At 35.0% G+C, this 17,344-nt stretch overlaps 1 protein-coding gene across 1 annotated transcript in view; it reads right to left on the bottom strand.

Annotated features, from left to right (window-relative positions):
* The window catches only part of HMCN1 (hemicentin 1), a 517,054-nt gene that overhangs the window by 135,485 nt on the left and 364,225 nt on the right, over positions 1–17,344 (bottom strand). Inside the window, 7 exon segments of the mRNA XM_044003022.1 lie at positions 455–649; positions 4,566–4,716; positions 7,654–7,799; positions 8,892–9,005; positions 13,495–13,668; positions 15,674–15,865; positions 16,065–16,151. Of these exon segments, the coding sequence (XP_043858957.1) occupies positions 455–649; positions 4,566–4,716; positions 7,654–7,799; positions 8,892–9,005; positions 13,495–13,668; positions 15,674–15,865; positions 16,065–16,151 (1,059 nt within the window).

Raw genomic sequence — 17,344 nt, 5'->3', positions numbered from 1 at the left:
GTACCCTGGCCAATTTGTGAAAACTTGCAATTTGACTTTAAACCAAAGAAACATGCAAGAAATGAACTATTGGAAAGGATATTCTATATTACCTAGGATTTATGCTTGCTGTTTTTGAATTAAGTATTAATTTCCAAATTCCTTTAAAAATTTGTAATTAATAATGTGAAGTAAGTCTGGTATTGTCCCATTATATTTATAAAAATAACAAAGCCACAAATAAGCTAAATGAATAGAGTTGGTCTGAAAGTAGAGTTGGAAGGAAATTTAGCCAAACATCTCTCAACAACTAGTTTAATTCTTGATCTTAGTTCTACACGCCCAGATTCTACATGGGTTTACATAGCACCTAATAACCTCAATAGGAAGCTTATCAATCCAGCACATCTAATAAATAAATGTGAACCAGTATGGCAGACATTTGGATTCTTCCATGATTTCTAACAACTGTTACCTGGCAATATTAAGACTTTATCACTAGAAGTCAAAGGATAACCATCTTTAAACCATGTAAGCGTGGGAGGAGGAACAGCATTTGTTTCACAGTACAGAGAAATGGGATTGTTGATTATCACATCTTTGGCTTCACCACTTCGGCCTGTATCCAGCATGTTTCCAATTTCCCAGAGTTTCTGAAAACTGGGTGGTACTATGAAGGAAGAGAAAGGAACATTTTAGACACATATTTAAATCACACTAAACTTTATGAGGCTATTAAATCTGATAATAAAGGATACAAAAAGGTGTTTTGTAGGGTTTTTTAAAGCTATGTTGGGGAAAGGGAGAAGGATCAAAGAAAAGATGACTCATGTCTTACAATATATTGGGATAAAGGTAATGGATAATGGTGAAAGGTTGAATACCTAAATGCTTACTTTGCTGTTATTTTGTTTTGTTTTGCACTGGAAAGGTTAGAACAAAAAGAGTCAACAGGGACTTGAAACTGAAGATAAATGAGGTGTTAGAAAAGAGTAGCTAGCTGCCTTCAATGATCTCAGATCAGATCACAAAGCCTAGATGAACTACATCCAAAGGGCCTGAGAAAATTGGCAGATGTGATTGTTACTCTCTGTCTGTGATTTTAAACATTTTGGACAGTGGGGGAATGTGTTACAAGGTGGCTGGAGAAGGAAAAAATGTCCTCAATTCTCAAAAAAAAGGGAAGAAGCAAGAGTATGAAAAAATATAGGCTGGGGAGCTTAATTTCTACTTCTGGTAAAATTGTGGAAAACATTTATTAAATGGATGGTTCAAAAGTATTTAGATAGTAAAGTAATGGTTACTAAAAGCCAGTAAGGATCACTAAAACCAGCAACTATGGCTTTTACTAGACTAGTAGATCAGGAGAATTCTCCATACACCGAACAATCAACAAGCATTTATTAACAGTCTACTATTGTGCAGTGATATGCTATGTGCTTGAATTGTTTTGTTTTGGTTTTAGTTTTTTGCGGGGGAATGGGGGTTAAGTGACTTGCCCAGGGTCACACAGCTAGTAAGTGTCAAGTGTCTGAGGCGGGATTTGAACTCGGGTACTACTGAATCCAGGGCCGGTGCTTTATCCACTGTGCCATCTAGCTGCCTCCTGCTATGTGCTAGAGATACAGACAAAATTAAATAGTGTCTGACTTCAGGGAGCTTATAGTCTATCAGGAAAGCAAATGTATATGCAAATGAGTATATACAAAAATAAATACAAGATTAATTTTTGTTAGTGAGGGAGACTTGTGGCTGGGTGGGAGAGAGAGGGAAAGATCAGGAAAGGCTACATATAGAAGGGGGTACAGGAACAGAGTCATAAAGAAAACTAGTTATTCTAAAGTGGGAGTTAGTCAGATGCTTTCAGGACAGTCACAGTATATTAAGATACTTTGAGTAAAACATTTGACAGAGTTTCTGATAATACTCTTTTGGACATAATAGGAAGCTAGGAGTTAGATGACAATTCATTTAGGCTGGGCTTAGCAAATGATTAAGTGATTGTGTCCTAAGAAAAGTCATTAATAGACCACTATCGACTAGAAGGGAGAATTTTTTTTAATAGAATTTTATTTTCCAAAATATATGTAAAAAAACGAAAAACAAATTTTGACATCAATTTTTAAAAACTTTGTGTTCCAACTTCTCTTCCTCCTTCCCTTCCCGACCCCCCACCCGCAAGAACTCAAGGAATTCAAAATAAGTTATACATGAGTAGTCATGGAAACATTCCTCCACATTAGCTAGGTTGTGAGAGAAAACAGTTAAAAAACCCAAAACTCCAGATTAAGGAATTATCCAAAAATTTTTTTTAAAAATGTGTTTCCATCTGTTTTCAGATACCATCAGTTCTTTCTCTGTAGATGGATTGCAATTTTCATAAGTCCTTCAGGGTTATATTGGATCATTGCTAGAAGGGAGAGTTTTAATAGATTGCCCATGAGATCTGTCAGTTGTCCTGTGCTGATCAATCTATGTGTCAATAACATTATGTTATAATTATAATATTATTATATGAATTATATTATATGAGTTCTGTGGATTATATAACCCTGTATGACAGAGTTAGTAAACAAGAAGACTGCAATAGGATGAAATGATAGCCTGAAAGTAATAAGATCACACTTTATAGGAATAAAGGTAAAGTCCAACATGTGTTCAAGAAATCAATGTCACAAGAATAGAATAGGAATTAAACAATATGTCAGGAGGTTACACAAAAACAAACTGAAGATTTAGTTCGAATAAACTCAATATGAATCAGTAGTGTGATACATTAACCAAAAAAGCAAACGTGATCATGGCTACATTGAGAGGTCTAGCTTCCAGAACTAAAGAAATGATAGTCCCTTCCTTGGTAAGACAACTTACAGAATATTATGTTAATTTCTGATAAATTTTGAAAGAACATTAATAAGTTGCAGAAGTCTGGAAATAGAGCTACCAAAATGGCAGAGGCCTTAAATCCATGCTGTATGAGGACTGGTTGAAGAAACTAGAACTGGTTAGCTTTGATAAAGACTCAGGGAAGAACCTGATTGCTTTCTTCAAGTATCTGAAGACTGATTGTGCAGAAAAGACTTAGATTTGTTCTGCCCCAGATGAAGAAGAATGGATAGGAGTTTCAAAGAGGCAGATTTAGGGCTTGATTCTTAGGAAAAAAGCATCCTAATAATTAGACGTCCAAAAGGAGACTGTGCTAATGCAGGAAGTGGTACATCATTCTTCACTGGAGGTCTTCAGCAGAGTCTGGATGAATACTTGTTGGGTATATTGTACTGGGAATTTTTTTTTGGCTAAGGATAACCTAGATGGACCACCAAATTCCCTTCTTACTCTGAAATTCTCGGATTCCATGATATGTACTACTGAAACACTAGTGACTGGGATGAGAGATATTTGTAAGAAATGAGTTGACTCATTTCTTAATATAATAATAATAATGATAATTAGTATAAATATTATATAATATAAATATAAATAATACATTTCTTAATAAAAAATAAATGAGTAAACTGAGTAAGGGGCAGCTAGGTGACTCAGTGGATAGAACACTGGGCTCTGGGCTCAAGAGGACCTGACTTCAACCTGAGTTCAAATCTAGCCTTAGACACTTATAGCTGAGTGACCCTAGGCAAGTTGCTTAACCCTAATTGCCTTCAAAAAAAAGAAAGAAAAAAATGAGTTTTCTAAAATTGGATTTAACACATTTTTTGACTGCTTGCTAGGGATAAACACAGATAAAGTCCTTGACCTTAAGGTCTTACAATTTAATTATCGACAAAAATATGCCAGTAATATAGGAAGTCAATTAATCAGTCAGCCAATAAGAAAATGTTTCTGATGCACTTAGCATGGGTCAGGCACTGTGCTAGTCTCTGTTGATACGAAGACAAAAAAAAAAAAACAGCCTACAACCTTAAAAAAGCTTACATTCTGTCAGGTACAACAGCAAAATAAATACAAGGTAATTGAAGGGACACTAACAATTAGGAGCATCAAGAAAAGCCTTATGTGGGATGTGGTACTTGAGCTAAGCTTTGAAGGAATCTAGGACGTCTAAGGTAGAAATGAGAAGGGTGTACATTCCATGCACAAGGGGCATACCTATGTATAGCAATTAGAAACAGGAGATGGGATGACAACGAGGACAATTGGTTGGTATTTGCAATGCATGACTGGGAATAATGTGAAAATCAGTTGGGTAAGAAATGCTGTGGCTAAATTGTAAAGGGAAGAAATGTTTATAGTGAACTCAAAATGACTTGGTGACTGAATTGAAGATGACTCTGAAGTTGTGACCCTGAGTGACTGGTAGGATGACACTTCCCTCAATGGAAATAAGAAAGTCAGGAAAAAAGAGTGGGTTTGTGGGGAAAGATCCTTAATTCTGTTTAAGGCATGTCAAGCTCAAGATGCTATAGGAAACATCCAATTAGTAGTATGGAATTCATGTGGGTCTGGTGCTTAGGAGAGAGACTGAGGTTTGATAATTAGATCTGAGAGTCAGTTCCATTGAGATGATATTTGAAACCATGTGAAAGTTTTATTAACAAGGCTGGGACATTCACTTATTTTCTTGTTACCTTGTATATTCACATCAAATTCTAATTCATCTTCTCCAGCGATGTTAGATGCTACACATGTATATCGACCAGTGTCCGATACTTGAGCCTCCTTTATTTGTAGTGTGCGTCCATTGACAGCAATGCTGACATGATCATCTGATTTAAGGGGCTGTGATGTAATTCAAACAATATTAGTATGAGGCACCGCATGATCATATTATTTTTGTTTTGTTTTGTTTGATATTTGTTTGATCATATTATTTTAAAGATACTATATTGTTTTCTCCATTTCCCTCATAGATCACTTAACAGGCTTTGAAGAAAATATGGAAATAATAGTTTGAGTTTTTATGCTTTCAAATCAATTGTCTCATTTAATCCTTATTACAATCTTTTGAGGTAGGTAGTGCAAGTATTACTATTCCCATTTTACAGACAAGGAAAGTGAAGCTTAGAGAAATTAAGTCCAAGGTCAGAGTGTTGTTACTGGTAGGGTTAGAACTGGAATTCAGATGGGTTATTTTTTTTTGTTTTATTTTAGGTTATTATTTTTGCTTTAAATTCAATACCTTTTCCCTTTTATTATGCTTGATTTAGTATTTTAAGCAAAATAGATGTTGACAGTATCCTCTGAAAAGTATATCAACCATTTTCCTTCTCATGATAAGAAAAAAACTCTAGCCTGTTCTAATGAAGATCTCCCTAATTGATTGTGTTTTTCTTTAAAGTGAATTCTAGTTGCTGTAGTTTTGTTGAATTTTTTTTCAGAAATGCTATGGCAATGGAAATAATTTTGAAATGTACTTGAAATAAATAGATAAATATTGCATTTCTTTGTGATCAAATTTAATTCTTAGGAATTGTCACCCTGTTAGGAAAGAAACATTAGAATTGTTGTGAATGGAATTGCCAATTAATTGCACTTCTCAGTAAAATTCATTGGACAAACTGAAATTTTGAAGAAAAAAGATCTTGAAAGAATTGTTACATTTGGATTGACACCAAATTCAATGTTTCTTCTCTACTGAGTATCCCAGGGTTCTTTATTGGTGACTGAAAATTTCCAGCTTTAGTATGTTTCCATGAGTACACTTGTGACTTTGTGTCTTATTAATAACACTAGTTAGAACAAATGTATTCTTGCCTTTAAGGTGTTTTGCTACATCACTTCTCATCTTATGTCTTTAAATTGTCAATCCTTTTTAACATCCTTCTGGAAATTGACAAGTTCAAGTTAAATTTCACTTATTTGTGCCAACAGGGAAAAGTGAGACCCTCAATGAATGAAACTACCAAATAATCTCCAAACTCATTTTAGTCAGCACCACTGAAATTTTTGTAGGAATTGTTAACAAACAATCACATTTAACAGTCTCTTGCTTCCCCTGTTTCACTCTTTTGCTTAGTAGCAGAAAGAAGAAGAAGAAAAAAAAGATGAGTAACTTGGCAATTCAGGTTTTAAATTATATTATTGTGTCTACTTAAAGGGGGGGGGAGAACCAGAAATTGAGGTACTTAATAAAAGTCTTATATCTGAGTCAAATGTAGAGCTTAGACTTAAAGATAAAGCTACCAAATAAAATGACTGATTTTCCCTGTAAGAGATCTCTCCTTTCATCCCCAAGAGTAAGAAAAAGATCATAATTGTTGAATTATCAAATGAAGGAGAAGAAAAGATGACTTTAAAATAAAAATGTGCTCTCTCCATTTCAAAGGAACTTATATATAAACTTGATAATCAATTATGAAGCATAGTCACAACTGGAGAAGAAACTATAAACACAGCATGGTGGGAGTTCCATTATTTTCCTCCTTCAATGCCTTCCAGATGAAATTTGCTTCTTATATGAGCTAAGATAGTTTCTCTGGAGGCCAGAGTTGTAAAAATTCATCTGAAAAATCAGTCTCTGTTCTATAGATATTTCAAAACATGACCAAGAATTCAAATTCTCCAAATCAAATTTTGCTGATCATTTGCTTAAGTATATTCAAAACAGCACAAACATCACTAGCTTAGTTATTTCGTATCTGTATTGGGTAGTGTTAACAGTAATATAATCCTATTTTGGTCTAGCCACATCAACACCCAAACCTTAGGGACATTCATGGAAAAACAACCTAGTGGATGAGAAATAACATATGGCCTTATCGCAAGACTAAATGATCTGTGCTTTATTTAAAAAGTTTTCCTTGCCCCAGAGTATTATAAGTGCTTAATCATCACTTTTTCTTCATGAACTGATTTGTTGAGGAGTGTAAGGTCGTCATAGAGGAAATTATGTACAAATCTAAGATCTTCTATAAGTGTATTACTGTAATTTTGATGACATTTTTTTTTTTTTTTAGTGAGGCAATTGGGGTCAAGTGACTTGCCCAGGGTCACACAGCTAATAAGTGTTAAGTGTCTGAGGCCGGATTTGAACTCAGGTACTCCTGAATCCAGGGCCGGTACTCTATCCACTGCGCCATCTAGCTGCCCCATGATGACATTTCTTTTGATTGGGCCTAGACAGGGTCTAATCACTAACTCTGTAAGGCCATTGAGGAAAGAAAATCCTCTTTGCATGGGCAAATTTTCATAAATAATAGAATAATAAAAACTGTATTCTAAGAAATTACAACGGCCAAGCTTGTTTCTAAACAAGACTTATAGAATGTACTGCCTTCCCTTCTTTGGAGAGGTAGGAGACTAAAGATTTGGAATCCTGAATATCATGTTGGACTTGGCTGATGTACTGGTTAGTTTTGCTGAAATATTTTTTTCTCTCTCTTTTTTTTATCATTTGTAATAAGGGTTGGCTCATCGGGAGAGAGGAAGGGAGGAATTATAGATTAGGAGATAAAGGTAATATGTAAACTGAAGACAGTAATTTTTTTTTAAAAAAGAACCACAAACACCTCAAATATATACCTAAAATTATATGTAATTCTATAGAAAATATTTTATATTTGTTCATAGCATGCCAATTTTTGTTTCACAATCTGCCTTGAATTTTCTTCTTTAGAAACAGAATAACTATGTGAACATGGCATATATTTAAGTATGCTTTTAAAAGTTAGTCCACAGTTTTAACTAAAAAATTAAATGAAAAAATTGGTGACTGGCCTGTCCATCCTTGTACCAGCTGAGGGCAGGAGCAGGAATTGCGTAAGCTTCACATTCCAGGGTTAGGCTGTTATTGACTTTGATCTTCACTTCTTTGGGAGAAAGTCCTGGCCCCAAAAGGTCTCCTCTGTTAATTATAGGTGGAACTGTACAAAAATACATTTTGGAAGGTGAAAAATTCAGGCACTTCCATATTTGAATAATACCCTTGCAGAACACTTAGAATTCTGTGGCAAAAAATTGACAAGAGAAGGAAGTTACTGCTTTACATATTTTATAGTAAATGCTAATGAGGCACCATGGAGAGAAGGGTGGATTAGAGTCAAGAAAAATAGGTGCAGATCTTGATTTTTAACATTTACTTAGCTGTGTGACTGTGGACAAATCCCTCAGTCTCCCTGATTTTTACTTTCTTTAACTATAAGAAAGATAATCTCTATAATCTTAAGGTTGCTATGAGATTCAAATGAGGTAACATAAAGAACTTTGTAAACTTTAAATGTTATATAAATATTAGTTATTATCATCATGTACTCTTCATGTGCCTATATCAACACTTTATAAAACAGTATTTTATGGCTATCTATCATGATAGATTTCTATTTTCTTTATTAGAACAATGCCAAAGCCAAAAGGGCAGTTTCTTTATGGGTCATTTAGCTTCACAGCCACATCCATAAACCCAGGCAATAAATGCATATTTGATAGTCACAAAAGGGACTCCATCAAAGAATATGAGCCAATTCATATAAATCATAAACAATACCAGAAAAAACTCATACTGCAATCATTACTTTCATAGTGGTTAGTTGTGTCATATTTTTATGTTAGAAATTACACATTTTATTTATCTACTGTTCTCCCATGGAATCAAAGATCATTAATGACCTTAAATTTCTGACTGCAGATAAAATCACATGCATCCAAGCAATGCTTTGCGATGTTAAGGGACAATGATTCAGGACAATAGATGATATAGAAGGCAAAAATGAGAATCTTAAAAAATTAGAAGTCCAGAACTGGATGGTAAACACCAAAAGAAATGGTCTTTCTCCTTATTTAAACCACTGAGGTCATAGGGAAAAGGAAATTTACTGATGTGCTTAATAAAGTAAATTATATAAAACAGTAATCCTTATAATTAGTAGTAAAAATAATCCAGAAGAGAAACAGACTTGTGAAAATAATCCCCAAAATGGGGCAAGAAAATATTTCTTTTGTTATCCAAAAATACTTACTGTAAACCTTCACTTCATAGTGTTTTACCATTTCCCCAGCTTCATTAGTAGCTACACAAGAGTATCTGCCAGCATGATCCTCCTGAGCATTTAGGATCTGCAGAGTCCTCCCTCCTGGAAAAGTCAAGAATTTTAAAACCTGAAATCTGAACAGTAGCACTGCCTTACTCTTTTTCCAGATTATTCTTAGAAAGCAAATTTTGAAATGGGAAACTGACTTAGAACAAAGTCTAATGTAAATTAACAAAAGGTCTTTACTTCAGCTAAAGTATAATAGATTCTGCTCCAGCTTTTTAACTTTGTCTCTCTCGGTTTCAAATGTATTTATTGTAAACAATATATTATTAGACTGATTTCTATTCCATTCTGTTTCCATTTTATGGGCGGATTCATCCCATTCACATTCACAGTTATGATGACTGTGCATTTCTCTCTATCCTATTTTCTTCTGTTAATCCTCTCTCTGTTTTTATCTTGTCCCTCCTCAAAAGTCTGTTTTGCTTCTATCTACTGCTTCCCTTAATCTGCCCTCCCTTTTATCACAGTCCTGCCCTTTCTCTTTTTCCCTTCTCTTCTTCCTTTTTGATAGATTTCTACCCTCAATTCTGTGTGTATACAAATGTATAAATACTCTTCCTTCTTTGAACCAATTTAGATGAGAGTGAGATTCCAGCATTGCCCACCCTCCCACCCATCATTTCCCCCTCCCCTATAAAAGTTCTTCTTTGTGCACATCTTTTATGTGAGATAATTTTGCTCATTCTTTCTGTCCCTTTCCTGTTCTCCTAGAGCATCCCTCTTTTTCACCCATCCTTTTTAAAAAGCATCCATCCCAACATAATCAAATCCTTTCCAAACCATCTGTTTACATAGAGTCCTAATTGTCCTGATGAGAAAGTTCTTATGTGCTACAAGAACTATCTTCCCATGTAGAAATGTAAATAGTTAACTTTACTGAGTCCCTTTTGATTTCTCTTTCATGTTTACCTTTCTATGCTCCTCTTGAGTATTATATTTGAAAGTCAAATTTCCTAATAAGTTCTGGTCTGTTCATCAGGAATGCATGAAAGTCCTCTATTTCATTAAATATACTTTTTTTTTTTTTTGCTAAAGAATTATACTCAGTTTTGCTGGGTAGGTTATTTTTGGTTGTCCTAGCTCTTTTGCCTTCTGGAATATCATATTCCAAGTCCTCTACTCCTTTAATATGGAAGTTGCAAAATCTTGTGTGTCTGACTGTGACTCCATATTTGATATCTTTCTGATTGCTTTAAGTATTTTCAACCTAGGAGCTCTGGAATTGGGGTATAATATTCCTAGGAGTTTTCATTTTGAGATCTCTTTCAGGAGGTGATTTTTAGATTGTTTCGAGTTCCATTTTACCTTCTGGATCTGAGATATTGGGGCAGTTTTGCTTGAAAATTTCTTGAAATATGATGTCCAGGCTCTTTCTTTGATCATGGCTTTCAGGCAGTTCAATAATTTTAAAATTATCTCTTTTCAATCTGTTTTTCAGGTCTGTTTTACCAATGAGACTTTTCACATTTTCTTCTTTTCTTTCTTCTTTTGTCTTATTGTTTCTTGATGTCTCGTGTAATCATTGGCTTCCACTTGCCCAAATCTAATTTTTAAGGATTCATTTTTTTCATTTAGCTTTTGTACCTCTTTTTCCTTTTGGCCAATTCTGCTTTTTATGTAATTGTTTTCATTAATAATGTTTTGTAGCTCTTTCCATCTGGCCAATTCTGTTTTATAAGGTGTTATTTTTCTCAGTGTTTTTGGTGCCTCTTTTGTATATCTATTATTTGTCTTTTCATGAGTTTCTTGTATCACTATAATTTCTTTTCCCATTTTTCTCTAGCACTTTGATTTTGAAAACATTTTTTTAGTTCTAGAAATTTTTATTGGATTTGTGTCCAAGTCACATTCTTCTTTTCTTTGATTCTCTGCTTGTAATTGTTTTGACATCATTTTGTTCTGAGATTGTGTCTTGATCTTCTATGCCACCACTGTAGCTTTTTATGATCAGATTCTTTTTGGTTATGGTTTGCTTATTTTTCTAACCTATTTCTTGACTTTGAACTTCTTGTTAAAGTTGAGCTCTGTTCCCAGGGTTGGGGTGGAGGGAACCATCCCAAGCATCAGGCTTTTTCCACGTTGTTATTTTCAGAGCCAGTTCTGGGGGTTTGGAACTTTTCAGTGCTTTCAAGGTAGTATGATCATTGAAGAAGTATAATCATTTCTCTCCCAGTCTTCTCTCTGGTTTTTACATAGGAAGAGCCTCTGATGCCTTGTGATAACAAAGGATATTGCTCCTTAGGGCTCCTGACCCCCTGTGAGCTAAAGCAATACTTCTTCCTATAGCCTCTGCTCCTTCATAACTGCTAGCACTTTTCTTCACCTTGGAACTATAACCCAAAAGTAGACAGAGGCAATGGTGTTGCCAAATAGCACCCTGCCTTTCACCCAGTGCTAGCACAAGGGGCGGTGCTATAATCCCTTTTTCTTACCCAGTTCCTATATTCCCTTACCATCTCTGGGTTGAGAGTTCCCAAAGATGCTGCTGCTGCTGCTGTTGCCACTTCCAAGGCCCACAGATGTTGTTGCCACATGGGCCCCAGGCCAGCCCCTACCGAGTGTTACAGACCTCTCCTTCTGACCTCTTAAGTTGACTTGGGCTGGAAAAATGTCTCATACCAGACTTTTGTTGGCTTTGCCCCAGAATTCAACTGGAGACATTATTTTAAAGTTGTTTAAAGGGGAATGTTGAGAGAACTTGGCTGTAGTGCTTTCTCTACTCTACCATCTTGGCCCCAACTGTGGAGCTCTCAAAAGATGATCCTTCAAAGGCAGCAGATACAGTCAACAGAAAAACCAGACTTGTGACCAGGAAGATCTGAATTAAAATCATGCCATGGAAACTTAACTAGTTGTGTTACTTTTGGCCAAATTACTTAACTTTCTCTGAAGTTGAATTTCTAATTCTATAAAACAGGAGAGTCATGCTTATGGTGTTACAGTTTACAGTTGTTGCAAGGGTCAAATTAGATCACACATGCAAAGTATTTTGCAAATTTTAAAGCACTATAAAATACTTCTTATCATCATCATTTATTTTTAATGATTACAGGAAACTGATGGCAGTCACTAAGTCCAGTTGATTCTTCCTTTGTAAATATCTCTCACATCTATCCCCTCATCCCCTCTCATTTTCAGTGACCACAACTTAATCCAGGTGTATATTACTTGTGCCTTGATTACTATAATAGAACTCTATCTTGTTGCCCTACCCTCCACCTTATTGTTATCAAACATACCCTGCACACCATTGCCAGTTTAATCTTATTTAGCAAACTATTTTCATATCACTTACCTGTTCAAAAGTCTTCAGTGAAATTCCACTGTCATTAACAGTGTTTTGCCACCCTAACTACATCACAGACCAATAAAATAGCTATTGAATTGTATATCATAAACCACCCTGTCCTTTGTAGTCTCCATGTCTGGCTCTTTGTGGTTCAGAGGTTAGTGACTCAGAACTGGAGAGAAGGAAGGAGCTAAAATGAGAAGATCAAGACAGAGGGAAAAAGAAGAAAAGGAGGAAAAAAGTTTCTTAAGTTTTCACAATGTAGAGAGCCTTTTGGTAGTAAAAGTTTTGCAGACCAGTAAAATTTTGCTTTGCATCTGGCATTTGGGTTACACTCACTGATCTTGCATGATAAAGTTGAAGCTCTTTGGCCTGACTTTCAAGGCCATCCATCCAGTCAGTCAATAAACATTTATTAAGTACTTTCTATGTGCCATGCACTATGGTAAACAGCAGGAATACTAAAAGAGGCAAAAGACAGTACCTTTCCTCAAGGATCTCATATTTTAATCAATAATTGGGACCCATCCTACTTTTCCAAACTTATTTCCTATTACTCTCCAAAACACTAGTAAGATTGTGTTATTGGAATATTCTTTGTTCACACTCTGACCATTTTTCTTTAAAGGAATAGTACAATGAAAGACAATTAGTAAGACAAATTAAGATCTACCTTGGTTTAGATTCAGGGTAAGGGGTATTTAATTTTATATTGTGGCATCCCAGACAAGAAGCTTTTGCATGTAAGCAGAGACTAAATCCCTACTTTGTGCCAACTATCAAGTAGGAATTAGTGTATGAGTAGGGTGTGTAAATTTATGTGGTTTTTCTTGTATGCCACATTGTCCTCTGCACCTAGTGGACAGTTTATTAAACTGAATTGAACTGCTTAGTTGTGAGTTTTCACAAATTAAGCAATGATCAAAGGAAAATATCATCTTAATTTATTGATTATGTATTGTTATCAGAATTTTATCAGATTCTTCTCATAGGTATTATCTGTCCACTTCCCATAGCTACTTTTAAATTCATGCCACTAGCCAGCTTCTCCTTTAACAGGTACTACCTGTTATGTAATTGATGAAGAACTGACTTTTCCCAAAGAACCGAGAAAAGAATTTAAGATAACATACATAAATTTAGTTATTTCTGTTAACAATTCCCAAAAGCTACTTTTATTATAATAATAACTAGAGAGCTAAAATATTCATTGATAATTAGAAGAAAAATAATTACCTGGCAGAATCCTGATATTTTGATTTGACTCTATAGGAGCTCCATTTTTAAACCAGGTGATGGTAGCTGGAGGATATGAATATGCTTCACAGACCAGTGAAGTAGGACTGTTAAGAATAACAGTTACATCTTCAGGACTACCATCGTTATCAACACCAGCAATAGTAGGAGATACTGAAAAAGGACAAGAACTTGATCAAGGAAATATCTACATATAATATATACACACACATACATACACATGTATATTTCCATGTTTATATGTCTACCGTGCACCTTCATATGTTCACTGAACCTATTAAAAGAAGTAAAAAACCAACCATGATTATTTGCACAAGTAATTTTTCATTAAAGGGTTTCATTATTGTACATCAGAATAGATCCTCATCTTTTGTTAATACCATAGGTATTAATCTTTTGGAAAAAATGATATTTAAGGGTTAAAACACAGAACTGCACTTTAATGCAACCAAACAATTTGCAAGAAAATGCAAATTGAAGAAGCTTTATCCTTTTATTACCTTGGTAATTGTTACTTCAGATACCAAATGATATGCTACTTGTATACATGTGAATTGATATGTTCATATAGTTATTTATATGTTTGGCACGAGTTAAAAGTCATGTTTCTTGTTCAGCATGTTTTTTTTAAATTAATTACTTAATTTTTTGCAGGGCAATAAGGGTTAAGTGACTTGCCCAGGGTCACACAGCTAGTAAGTGTCAAGTTTCTGAGGCAAGATTTGAACTCAGGTCCTCCTGACTCCAGGGCTGGTACTCTATCCACTGCACCACCTACCTGCCCCCTAGTTCAGCATGTTTTGCTAAGACCATAATTATTTCACACCTGATGGCTATAGTGGGTTTTTTTAAATCTTCTTTCCTGTATTCTCCTTCCCTTCCTATCCATTTTAAATGGTATTAGTTGACTCTATAGCAGTTTTAATCATGTAACTCCATCTTTTTTTTAAAAAGTAGACTTTGGGGCGGCTAGGTGGTGCAGTGGATAGAGTACCAGCTCTGGATTCAGGAGTACCTGAGTTCAAATCCGGCCTCAGACACTTGACACTTACCAGCTGTGTGACCCTGGGCAAGTCACTTAACCCCCATTGCCTAGAAAAAAAAAAGCAGACTTTAATGTCTCTCTATTCCCAATGAAATGACTTTTGAATACCTTAAGGCAAAGGCTGGTCCTAATAAGTCTGTCCAACTTAACTCCTTATTTCCTCTCCAACCTTCTGTCCAATATGGTCTATTTATCAACATGTCACTTCTCACCTCCATGTTTTTCATTGTTTCTCCATCTCAATATCCTCCCCCAACTCTCCCCATCCTAAGCATCCTTTAAAGATCAAGCCAAGTTCCATCTCTTACACACATACTTTTCCTATCTTAGCCACAAGGCTTTGTTCCTTTCTCTGAATTATTTTATTTACTTATTATCTTAATATTTATCTGGAATTTGATCATATACCTTCTACCATTTAACTTTTCATGTGTTTTCATGTCTTCTTTTTCCAGTTAGACTATAAGTTCTCTGAGCAGGGAGTGTGTATCATACATGTCTCATAAAAATGTTGTAAATATTATCATATTATATGTATAATGTAATAATGTAATTACACTCAAATATTTTCCGATCATGTGATTAATTAATTTTAGTGAAACAAAAGGTTTCAGCCAGTTAAGAGGTACGTATAAAATTATACAATTATAAACAGTAATTAAGAATCTAGATTCACTCCTATACTCACAAGTCATCTCCATAATGTTTGTAATTCTTAGGTATTACATAAGTTTTATTTCACAAAGACACAGAACATAAATATTATCATGCATTATAGAAAAACACATGGAATATCTTAAAACTTATAGTAAGTCCAATTCACATTGTTTTCTGATATTCTATGTAGCAAGTGCTACCATATCCTTTTGTTATTGCCCTACTGCTCTTTATATAATAGATTTCTATGGATTAAATAAGAAAATATTTGTTAGCTTCTTAGCATGGTGCCTAGGACATAAGAAGCACTTAACAAATGCTTGTTTCCTTCTTCCTCCATTCTAGAAACAATTCTGCACAGTCAGCCGAACTTAGCCTTTGAAAATATGATGTCATTAATATAATATATAAAACATATATGTAATACACACAGATGAGACCAAATTGTAGACATACCAAACACATTAAGACTGAAACTTTTGCTCTTATCACCAGCAGTATTTGAAGCCACACATGTAAATCTCCCAGTATCTGACACTTGGGCATTGGCGATTTGAAGAAAACGGCCACTAGACATAATTTGGTGATCACCGTCTTCAATGAGAAGCTGTCCATCTTTTAGCCAGGTTATCTGTGGAACTGGATTCCCTTTGGGAAACAATTTCTGAGTGTTAGCCATTGAATTACATGACTATAACTTTCCAAGCCATTAGTTAAACTGAATTTTGGCCTTAATGTGCTTCCTAGGTTTCAATTTTCCTCACACATTATTATCGTATAGATACAATATTACATGAATTAAGAGAGCCTATGTATGAGCTGGATAGAAACAAACTGTGTATCTTACCTACTGCTTCACATGTCAGCATAACACTAAGCTTTTCTTTTACCTTCACATCTTCCAGTGTGTTCTCACCAACAATGCTAGGAGGCACTAAGCAAAGAAAACAAAACAAGAAGCAATCATCCTATTCTTTCTAATAACAGCACAACCACTTCAATCCAAACCCTCACTACTTTTGGCTTTTTCTATTTAATAGCCCCTCAACTACTCTTCCTGAAGCCTCTCTAGACACAACTGCCAAGTTGATATTCTTATATGATCACTATATCAATATGGAACAGTCTATTCAATTAAGTCTCAAACTGCCCTACGGATGGATTAAAAGTTGTAACATTAATTGACTATAAATCCTGGTATGAGGATAGAGAGACAGAGACATGGAAGTAGGGAGAGAGAAAGGCAGGGAGATTGGAAGACATAGAGAAAGAGATGGAGGGAGGAAGATTATTACATGTAAACTACTTCAAGGTGGAATTTTGGTGAAAGGAGAGTTCCTGAAGAAGTCTTGTAGTGCATTCTGGGTCTGGGGACTAGGTGTGGAAGGCTGAACTCAGTCAAGCCTCATTTTCATGGAACTAAGAATTCTGATTAAGCCTAGAGAATGAGTGTCCTTTTAGGAATTGAGAATAACTGTGAAAGGGGGTTTTGAGAAAGACATGGAGATGGTGTTCAAAGACTTCTGGAGTTTCAATAGCAACTGTGGGCTGAGTAGTAGGCAATTACATACATATAATACTTTCTATTATTTTTTGTTATGAAGACATAAGACATAGTTCCATCAGATTATGATGAATCTCACTGCAACTGATTATTAGAGAATGAACAAAACTTGCATATAAGTTTAATGAAAGAGGGTAAGGCTTGATATGTATAAATTAGGCTATTATCCTAATACATTTATTAACGATTTTTAACTATATCAACAAAATACCACAACACTATTTGGTTTCAGGGATTAGAGAGGTCACATGACATTTTTTTTTATTATAAATGAACAGAACTTTTTTTTTTCCCTCAAAGTAATAGACTAGTTCTGTTCTTTACTAGTACACAAAGGAACATGATAGTTGCCATAGGAGAGAAGAATACGGAGAATGAAATTTTGAAGTCACATTAAATCATAATCAGCTCTTGGAAACTATGGGCAGAGTTTCAAAATCATTGGCAACATATCAGGCACTAAGCTGTACTTTGCAGAAACAGCAGGTCAAAGAAAGCTCTTCAATGGGCAGACAGATTTGGCTAACAAGATATTCTTACCTAGTGTGACAGTTCTGGGATCA

The sequence above is a fragment of the Dromiciops gliroides genome, chromosome 4, assembly GCF_019393635.1.
Source record: "Dromiciops gliroides isolate mDroGli1 chromosome 4, mDroGli1.pri, whole genome shotgun sequence".
Taxonomy (NCBI): Eukaryota; Metazoa; Chordata; class Mammalia; order Microbiotheria; family Microbiotheriidae; genus Dromiciops; species Dromiciops gliroides.
This window is presented reverse-complemented; position numbering and strand designations above follow the sequence as displayed.